Below are 10395 nucleotides of genomic sequence, written 5' to 3'. Positions count from 1 at the left end.
CTGCCATGCAGAGCAGTAAATACCCTCCACCCACTGCCCAGAGGTGCCCATGAAGAAGTACAGTGCAGAAGAGCATGAGGGTACACACCAGCAGGGCACGCATATGCACTCAACTGTTTTTATATGTAAAACAGTTTCTAGAAAGATCCACAGAAACTGCTAATGGTGGTTTCCTCTGAAGTGAATTGAGGGCAAAAGAAAGAGAGTGGAAGGAGACTTGCATGTGACACCATTCCCTGTTTGTACTTTTCTTTTAGATTTGTAGGTACACATACTTTTAGGCACCTTTAACGGCTTCCCAGGACCACCCAGTCCCCAGCCCCGAAAAGGGCAGGGCCAGGCAGGTGAGTTGTCCCCTTCTGCCTCACGGTCATGGCACTTCTCCGTGCCAGGACACATTCCTAGCCTCAGGCCCAGGAGGCAGGACAGCCTAGTGGACTCCAGGCTGTGGAGTCTCATGGACCAATGACTACCAGCTCTGTGATCCTGGCAGTTACTGAACCTCTCTGAACTCAAATTCCTCAAATATACAATGGGAATGACAATACCTACCTCAGAAGACTGTTATGAGGATTAAGAGGCCAGGTGAGGTGGCTCATGCCTGTAATCCCTGCACTTCGGGAGGCTGAGGCAGGAGGATCACTTGAGGTCAGGAGTTCAAGACCAGCCTGGGCCACATGGCAAAACCCCATTTTTACAAAAAATACAAAAATTAGCCAGGCATCGTGGCGTATGCCTGTAATCCCAGCTACTCAGAAGGCTGAGGTGGGAGGATGGCTTGAGCCCAGGAGCTTGAGGCTGCAGTGAGCCAAGATCACCCCACTGCACTCCAGCGTGGGTGACAGAGCTGTCTCAAAAACAAAAAACTTTAAAGATAGCTCTTGATAAGCAGAGGGCCTGCCTGACACAGAATGAGAAAAACTTTTTATTATTTATATTATTTAATTCATTGATATTAATATTATAATATTATTGCCCCACTACCATTAACCACCAGCCCAGTCTTCCAGGGAGACATTGACACTGACTACACTGTGAGCGGCTGGGGTGATAGTGCCCCCTGGTGGATATCTTTTGGACTGCATCTGATGAGTACCTATCATCTAGTACCACCAGAGAAAGAACAGGAGTCAAAATTCAGTTCCATTTCTTCCTTTTTACTCCTAAATATTAGGTTGGTGCAAAAGTAATTGCAAAAAACTAATATCTCACATGTACTTCTGGAGAACAATTAGAAACTCTTACATAACAGTAAAATAATCAAAATCAGAAAATTGAACATCGATCAAATATATTATCGAATCCACACGGTTCATCTTGACATTCTGCCAGGTGTCTCTATGGTACCCTTTATATTATAGCTCATTGTTTCATGGTCCGGGAGGACCCCACCAGGGTCACACATGACATTGGTTTACCACATCTCTTTAGCATCCTTTAATCTTGAATTATTTCTCAGCTTTTCTGTATCTTTCATCACCTTGACCTTGTTGGAGTTCAGGCCAGTTATTTTGCAAAATGTCCCTCAATAAGGATGTGTCTGTCTCTTCCTCTTGGCAGGATTTGTGTCCCGTGTTTTTGTCAGGAATTTCACAGGTGTTGCACTGGGTCCTTCTTATTGCATCACATCGGGAGATACATGGTGCCAGTTTGTCCCAGCACTGTTGATATTAACTCTAGCTTCCCCGTCTGTCAGCTCAGGGAAGCTCAGCTCCCAGGGCCAGAGAGGAGCTGAGACTGGCCTACAGTCACAAGAAGGTCAGAATCCTCAACTCAGGGTCTTCACTGATGCTTAGGATAAATGCAGCAAGGCAAGAAATTCATCAGCAGCACCCTGGGCCTCCACCAGGTCCTGACTCCATAGGAGCTTAAGGGCTGGGTAAAGCAATGTTGGCCTTCATGGCATCGCTGTGTAAGTCTAGTTGCTTGGAGTCCCCCTTTCTTCTTTGTCCATTTCTATTTTTCATTAAGACTTTTTCATTCCACAAATGATATGCAAATACATTATCCTTATTTTATACATATTTCAGCCAAGACTAAAGTCCCCTTTGAAAGTCCCCCTTCTCAATCTTTCCTCCCCTACTATTAGTTTGATGTGACATACATATAGCTACAATCCCAGGAAAAAGACAAACTGTAGTGTTCTCTTTCTACGATGGTCACACTGTATAGATCTGTCAGAAATCAAAAAATTGTATAGAAATTTCCCTGGCAGGACTTGGAGACTGAACTCATTACTTTCAACCAAATCATCATGGTATAGTGAATGGATACACTGGAGGTTACTTAGCTGATCCCCTGTTGATGGACATCTAGGTTGTTCCCAGAATTTTACCTTTGTGAAACACACTGCCCAGTGTACATCATCCAGGCTTCTCCAAGGAACTGCCTACCTCTAGAAGCCCGAACCACTCCTGGGGTGCCAGATTTCCTGGGTGGACTCCTCGCCATGGGGAATGAGGAGGGGCTGATGAACTACTATTCATTAACCCTTTGGGGACTTTTGGGACCTCTGAAAGTAACTGGATTGGGTTTTCACAATGTTTCAAGGAATCTTAGGGTTCCAAGATAGGCTGAGAGACAGGGAGGAGGTGAGCTGGGAAGAGTACAGAGCTTCACCCCCATGCCAACTAGACAGCACCCCCACCTTTACCTGGTTTTCAATTAAGTGATTCTTTCAAAACAGAATCTCAGCTGTATTTAAATTCAAAAACCTCTGTTGCAGGCTGAGATCTCGGCTGGCACAGACACCCTTCTACACCATGCCTCTGGAACTCCTCTTGTCCTTGCAGCCGCCAGCCGTGTTCTTGCTGGTGAGGGCCACCCAACCTGTACCAAGCTCCCAGCTGATGAACTCCAAAGAAGACTCTGCGGGTGCTGCCCTTGTGTCTTCAGAGGTGGCATTTTGGTATGTTCACTTTGAGCACACTGGGTCCTGGGAAGCAGGACTGTCCAGTTGCGTCCCCAGCATGCCCCTCCTCTGCCCCTCAGAAGCGGTCTGTGCACATTTCTGGGGACCTTCTCTGACATACATGGCCTCATTCAATGTTCCCAAACTTTCCTGAGCACCAAGGAGTCTGTGAAAGTACAGTGACCAGGCGTGGTAGCTCATGCCTGTAATCCCAGCACTTTGGGAGGCTGAGGCGGGCAGAACACAAGGTCAAGCGATTGAGACCATCCCGGCCAACATGCTGAAACCCTGTCTCTACTAAAAATACAAAAATTAGCTGGGCCTGGTGGTGTGCGCCTGTAATCCCAGCTACTTGGGAGGCTGAGGCAGAAGAATCGCTTGAACCCAGGAGGCAGTGGCTGCAGTGAGCCGAGATCACGCCACTGCACTCAAGCCTGGCAACAGAGTGAGACGCCATCTCAAAAAATAAATAAACAAAAATAAAGTACACAGTGCTGGATCCCACCCCAGAGATTCTGAATGAGCAGATTTGGGGGGAGCCCAGGAATATATATTGTTTAAAGCTTCCCAAGGGGATTCTGAAGGAGCAGGTCTGATCAACTGCACTGCAGACACTGGTCTGGCCCCTGCCTGTGTGAACTCTCCTTCTCCAGGCAAACTGGAGTCTGGCCTCATTAGGCTGTGAGGGCTGCAAAGTCATTTGTTTTACCCAAAGTTCTCCTGGACAGTGGGGCTTTCCGTACTAAGTAGAACCCACAGGAACCATGGATCTGAGTCAGAGCTTCCCAAAGTGGGCTGCCTCGGTGTACCGCAGGGCTTGTTAAAGATGCTGGGCCCTACCCCATCTGCTGGAGTTGAATCTCTGGAAGTAGACCTGAGAATCTGCATGTTAGGCAAGTTCTCCAAGTGAGCCCACAGAGTCCAACTCCCTCCACGTGCCTAAAAGGTGAGGGAAATGGGATAAAATAGTAAAAGTGGCTTGCCCCCAGCTGCAATATACCTTAGTAGCAGAAATGGTTCCAGCCTCCAAGTCTTCTCTCCATCCAGTGCTCAGCCCCCGGGCTTCTGAGCAGTCCATCCTGTCTGAGGACTCCTTGTCATCTGAGTGCCCCTGTGGCTGCCCTAGGCTGGGCCTCTGCTCCATCTGGAAAAGCTTCCATTTACAACCCAGTGGAAATGATCTGGTTGACCAAGTCACCATGTGTGTATGCGTGTACACATGTGTGGGCGCATGTGCATGCCGGAGGTGGCGGGGTCGCCTGGGCTTTGGCTGTGCATGCAAGCACCCCTACTCCACCCTCTCCTGCAGGCCTTGTAAAAACGTCAGACAGACAGGACCAGGGTGTACAAACAGAACCCCACTTTATTAGCAGTTAGTTCGAGATTGTACATTAATAGAGGAAGGTCTCACCTTTAACACAACCCAAAACGGCTGGTTTGAGAGCCCTCATCAGGTGAACCGGGTAGCGCCCCCTCTCCCCACTCTCCCCACACCCCCCATGAGGGAAGGAAACCTCTGCCTGCTCCCCTAATGTGCCCCCCACCCTCTCCAGTCGGCCCTCTCCTCTCCCAGGAAATGACATGAATTTCATGCACAGATTACAAAAGGAGCCCTCTTGCTAATAACAAAAGCTAACACAGTCATAGAAAACCCTCTCCTCCCTCATTGTCCTCCAGGGCCAGAAAGAGGAAGAACAGCAGGGACGAACTTCTCAGGATAAAACGCAGCCAGTTTCCCCCAGGTTCTCAGCATTGACCCCACATAAACCCTATGCCCGTCCCTTGGAAAAACTGAAAACTCTCCAGCCATCTGAGCTGGCGAGGGCATCCAGCCCAGAGTTGGCAAGCCAGGAACCCAGTGTGGTCTCAAGAGCCTGGGCAGCAGGGGGTCTAGGCTCCCCTCAACCTCACATCAACTAGAGCAGAGCTGCCTCCTTTGATGTGTGAAAACTCCTGCTGTAGCCCCTATCTGCTCATTCTACAAATGAAGAAACTGAGGCCCTGGGAGGAAGATGTCAAGAAGCTACTAAATGGAGCCCGCTGGGACAAAATTTCACAGCTCCTGCTGTGGGAGACACAGTTCCCCATGGAGGCTTTTCCCTGCTGTGTCCCAGAGCCTGGCTCTGCTCCAGCACACACGGATCACGGGCCTCTGGGAAGTGAAAACCTGGGACCCCAAAACAGAGAGAGAGAGACATATGCTGTGTTTGGTGCCCTGAGGCCCATCCCCAGGGTCGAAGGTCCAGCCTCCAGGTGTGCAGCTTCCTCCTTCCAGAGCCCTGTGTCCTTCCTTCTGAGGCCCCGATGTTGCAGCCCTCTCCAGGGAGCCCTCCCGGGCCCTCCCCAGAGCTCCTGCTCTAACCGGCCCCTCTGCTGTTTTGGCACTTGGTACAGGTGACAGTGGAGGCTCATCTTAGGCAGGAGTGAAGCTGTCAAGTCAGCACGAAAGGCAAAATCCCATGGAGCCTAAATTAGCCTTGAAAGTACGGGGGATAGAATAAGTGGTTATGCGACACCATGAGGAAACAACCTGACAAATGCAGAACGTGAGGTGTCAACATGACAGCAGGCCGAGGGCCTCAAAAACAATGTCATTGAAAACCTCCACGTGAGCTGAGAGAAGACCTTCCAGCATTCAAAGAGACTTTAAAAACATAGTTAGAAAATGCAATGTGTGCACCGATACTGGATGCTGATTCCAAACCAGGCACGAGTTATCTGGGAGACAACTGGGGGAACTGAATACAGAGTGGATAGCAGGTGTCCTTGGGAAATGCCTTCTCGTCTTGGCTGTGATACTGGGCCAACGTGCGGGAGAAAGCCACAACTCTTAGGAGATGCAGGCTGAAGCTTTCAGGGGTGAAGTTTCATGATGTTTGCCACGTACTTTTAAATTAGGCCAGAAAAAATATATATGCACACAGAGGGAGGAAAACAAATGTGGCAAAATGTTAATAATTTTAGATCTAGATGCTGGGGAGTGGGCATTCATAATTAAATTAAATGTTTGGTAAAACATTTTTGTACTTGCTCTTCCCACTAACAAGCCGTGGGCACGCTCAACCTCTGCAGGTCAGTGCAGCAGCTCTCCTCTGCTGGGAGCAGATGGCTTCCTTAGCTGGGCCCAGAAGCACTGACTGCTCGTCTTGGGGGGCGCTCAGAAAAGGCTCATTTTTAAACTTCAGATTCATCCTCCAAGCAGCTGGATGCTCCACCACAGAAGGCTCTGGAACCCTGAATGACTGAGGCAGCTGCAGTGACACTCCTGCCTGCGCTCACCCTGGGGCAAAGGCTCATGGAGGGGACCACAGAATAGACGGTGAAGCCACCTGAACAATTTCAGCTACTTCTCTCTCCCGGTTTTGGCCAAACGCTTAGAGTGAATTGGTGGGCATTAAAGACTGACCATGCTGCCCCATGCATCTGTGGTTTTCTCTTCTCGGAAGGGGTGTCCGTGTACCCATTAGCTGACAGCCCCTCACGCAGTTTTGTGCCTCTCCTTCCATCCCCCATACCTGCAAGTCCCAGCAGCATCTGGGCCTAGTGGGTCTTCAAGAACGGTCTGTTAGTGGGAGTGGCAGTGGCAGCAGTGACCTAGACAGACAGACTTAGAACCTGTGGCAGGTCCAGTCCCCAGGCTCACAGAAGGGCCCAGGCAAAAATCCAGACGATCTCTGCTGTCACAGGATTTCCAACTGCCTGCTCCTTCCCACAGCCAGAGGCAGAAAGAAGTGGAGCTCCTGCCCCAGGCCAGCCCACCTCTCCTGCCCTTCCAGTCTATGCGAGAGAGGCCTCCAGGCCCAGAGAGTCGATTTCAGAACCCAGGAGCTATAAGATCCTCACCCGCCCCGCAGCCCAGTTCCCTCACTGACGGATGGGAATGAGGCCCAGGGCTGGAACTATGGAAGGTACAGCCCCTCTCTAGGAGCCCCTGGTTCCATGGCATGGGCAAGTCTTCATGAGTATACAAGTAGACATGCCACCCTGTCCTCAGACACTTTGCTCCTCATCCCTGCTGGGCCAATGACGCCCAAATTTCCCAGGCTTGCAGACCCCATTGAGAGGCACGATGGGGACACCGCTCTGTATTCTATCAAACCACCTGCAGCTGGTCCCGGGGACTGTCCAACTTTCCTCCTCCCAGCAGAGAACTGGAGAAAAAGGAATCAGCTCAGAACAGACCCAGGCCCCCGCAGGCTGGGGAAGGACCTCTCGAGAGAGGAGAACACAACAGGGATGCAAACGCAGAGCTGGGAATGAGAAGGCTCAAAGGCACCCTGGCTGGAAAGGAGTGGTTTGTCCCCATGTCCTGGAATGACCACGGTGTGACGGAGGGAGGGACAGGAACCTGACACAGAGTAGGGTCCCAAGGATGGGCTCAGAGGCAGTGTGGCATTGGAAGAAGCGCAACAGCACTTCGAACCAGGAGCCTTGGGTTCAACGCTCTGCCCTGCTCCCAGCCAGCTCCATGACATCAGCCAAGCAGGCCACTTTCCCTTTCTGGACCTGTTTCATACCCGTCAAAGGACCTTCCAGCCCCATGATGCTAGAGTCTTCTGAACAAGACAAGGCTCTCCAGAAAGTATTTCCTGGGTGTTGGGGGAAGTGGAATTTGGCAGTTGGAGGGGGCCAGGGAGAGGCACCCCAGCCTCAGTCACTTCACATTGTTAAACAGGGGTGGGGGGTAGGAGCAGACCCCAACCAGAAATCAGCCCAGAGATCCCACTGTCTACAGGGGGCCTGGAGACAGTTCTGTGGGCCCTGGGGGGCATCCCAGCTCTCAGGGCAGCTCCCAGCCTAGCACCATGTGAGGGAGAGGGGGCGGGCCAGCTGTTTGCCCCAGTTCTCCTAGCTCAGCCCTGGCAGCTTCCTTTGGCTGAAATTCCCTCAGGGTCACTGGACTTCGTGCAGCCTGATGTCCTGGCGACAGCTGGTCTTCCCGGCCATCTCACCACCTCTGTTCACCTGGGGTGGCCCCAGGGCAGCCACAGCACTGGGGAGGGCCCCTTCCAACTGTCTCCTCAGCCCCCAGGCCACTGAGGACACACCCTCCCTCCCTGACACCTCATCTCTAGCTCTAAGACAGGATGCCCCTTGAGACTGGGGCTTACTACCATTTTGTATGACTGAATTAAAAACAAACCCAACCAAAAAAAAATAGAATATATATATATACACATTATATATATATATATATAACACAGTGTGACCCCAGTACCCAGAGTATAAACTCTGGTACCAAGAAAAAAAAATATTAAAATACTTTAGCTTCTTAGTATTTGGGAAGTTAAGGGGGTCTCTGGGAGCCCTCAGCCACAGGGGGCCGGCAGTCTCACCACCTCGCCCATGTCTGCCTGGGCGTAAGGCTGGGTGTGGGGACCGAGTCTGTACTCAGGAACATGTATACTGGCAGACTCCTGGCCCGCCTCAGTTTTTTACCACAGGAAACACCACACATGTCATATCCCAGGGGGAAAAAAGGGGGCGCAGGTGGGGTCCAGGTCTCTGGGCCCCATGGCAAGGCAGTGCCCCAAAGCCCCCGCAGGAAGCCTTGAGGATGGGGTGGAAACTGTAGGAACCAGAGATTCTTTCCCCAGAACAGGAGGGTGAGACATGAACGTAGGAACCAGGAGTGGAGGCTGCGTGTCCTCTCGAGGTGGTCACCCTCCCATCCAGCCTAGGGACTGACTCTGGGGACCCAGCTGGCTCTTTGGAAAAGCCTGGCTCAAAACAGTCAGAGAAATGTCCAGTCTCTCTCCCTGATTTGGCAAAAGGCTCTCCTCTCCTATAGTCTGGAGGACAGGGGCATATGGCAGCGAATACTGAGGGGCACCCTGAGGAAGCAGGGAGTGATAGGTGAAGAGAGGGGACGTGGGTGGAACACAGTGAGGGACAGAAGAGTCTCGCAGACTCCCTCCTACCAGGAAGCGGCCTCTCCAGGAGCAGCTGGGAACGGAATGGACCTCTGTTGGCGAGGGAGGTCCCATAGGCCATAGATCCAGCGGTGGGTGCTCCAAGGCGCTTGCGGACCTGCCTGGGTGCTCCCCTGGCCCCACCAGGCCTCCACAGAGTATTGCTCATAAGCACGTGGCTGCCCCGGCCCAGCTCCCCACTCTGCAGGTCAGTCTGGCTCAGCGTGTGGCGGGACATCCCTGCTGTCACAAACGTTCAGTCTGGCTGCAGTGGCCGTGGCTACCTGGTGTTCTGGAGGTCCTCGCGTAGCCAAGTGGGAAGTGTCTGGCCCATCTTGTACAGCAGCTTGGAGAGCTCGATGTTGTGGTCCCGGTAATAGTCCTTTAGGAAGGCTCGGGACTGTAATGGGAAGGAAAGCTCAGACCTTGGTGATGTGCTGACTTAAGAGTGACCTCCTCTTTAAAACCACCATGCTCAGCCAGGCACGGTGGCTCACGCCTGTAATCTCAGCACTTTGGGAGGCCAAGGTGTGCGGATCACCGAAGGTCAGGAGTTCAAGACCAGCCTGGCCTACATGATGAAACCCCGTCTCTATTAAAATACAAAAATTAGCCAGGTGTGGTGGTGGGCGCCTGTAATCCCAGCTACTCAGGAGGCTGGTGCAGGAGAATCTTTTGAGCCTGGGAGGCGGAGGTTGCAGTGAGCCAAGATCATGCCACAGCACTCCAGCCTGGGTGACAAGAGCAAAACTCCGTCTAAAAAAAAAAAAAACCCCACCATGCTGCTGGCACCATCCCCCATACACCTATTATTTATCCACAATCTCCTTCTAAATGGTAGCCTCCAATAGAGAATTCCCGTTTGGCAGGAGCATCATAGCTCACAAGGTCAAAATTCTTCTGATAAGGAGAGAAGAGAGAGAATTAATAATCAAAACCCGAGGTGGGGCAGGGCCAGGCACAGTGGCTCACGCCTATAATACCAGCACCAAGCGGGGCTGAGGCGGGAAGATCAGTTGAGCCTGGGTGGGTACATGAACCATGATCACACCACTGCTTTCCAGCCTAGACAACAGAACAAGACCCTGCCTCAAAAATAAAAAAATTTTTAAAAAAGAGGAAAGTAGGAAAAGGAGGAAATAACAAGACACACGGTCTGTGACCTTTTGCCTATATATTTTTTAAAACTTCTTTTTTTCCCCTATGCTTTTACACATGCTGTTCTTACCTACTCTCCCATTCCATAAGTCCGAATACTATAAAATAGATCTCGTCCTTCTAGGCGCAACTCCAGAGACCCCCATCCCTCCTTTAAGGAGCCTTTTTTACCCCTCTCAGCTTCAAGTGTCATTCCCTTGTTCTGAATTCCCATAGCGCTTGTGTGCCCTCTCTGACTGTGCACAGCGCTCTGCCTATATTCTACTTATTGGTGTTGTGACTCATCTCCCTCCAAGACCAGGAGTTCCTTGAAGGCAGAGAACATGTCTGGCTCATTCTCAAAACCCCACAGCACTCAGCCCTTAATAGAAGGTAATCAACACTTGTTTGACAAAATCAGTTCTGACCCACTAT

General features: G+C 51.2%; 1 protein-coding gene across 4 annotated transcripts in view; it reads right to left on the bottom strand.

Moving 5' to 3' along the window:
- Positions 1 to 1136: 1136 nt before the first annotated feature.
- Positions 1137 to 10395, bottom strand: part of NDST1 (N-deacetylase and N-sulfotransferase 1) — a 73075-nt gene continuing 63816 nt past the window's right edge. For all 4 annotated transcript variants that reach the window (XM_021677464.2, XM_021677465.2, XM_012449187.3 and 1 more), the window contains exon 16: positions 1137 to 9223. In XM_021677464.2, coding sequence (XP_021533139.1) covers positions 9104 to 9223 — 120 coding nt within the window. In that variant the 3' untranslated portion in view covers positions 1137 to 9103. The remainder of the gene's footprint in view (positions 9224 to 10395) is intronic.

The sequence above is a fragment of the Aotus nancymaae genome, unplaced genomic scaffold, assembly GCF_030222135.1.
Source record: "Aotus nancymaae isolate 86718 unplaced genomic scaffold, 86718_ANA_hifiasm-v0.15.2.pri h1tg000064l_1, whole genome shotgun sequence".
In the NCBI taxonomy this organism is placed as follows: Eukaryota; Metazoa; Chordata; class Mammalia; order Primates; family Aotidae; genus Aotus; species Aotus nancymaae.
Note: the sequence above shows the minus strand (reverse complement) of the source record. Positions and strands in the feature narration are given on the sequence as shown.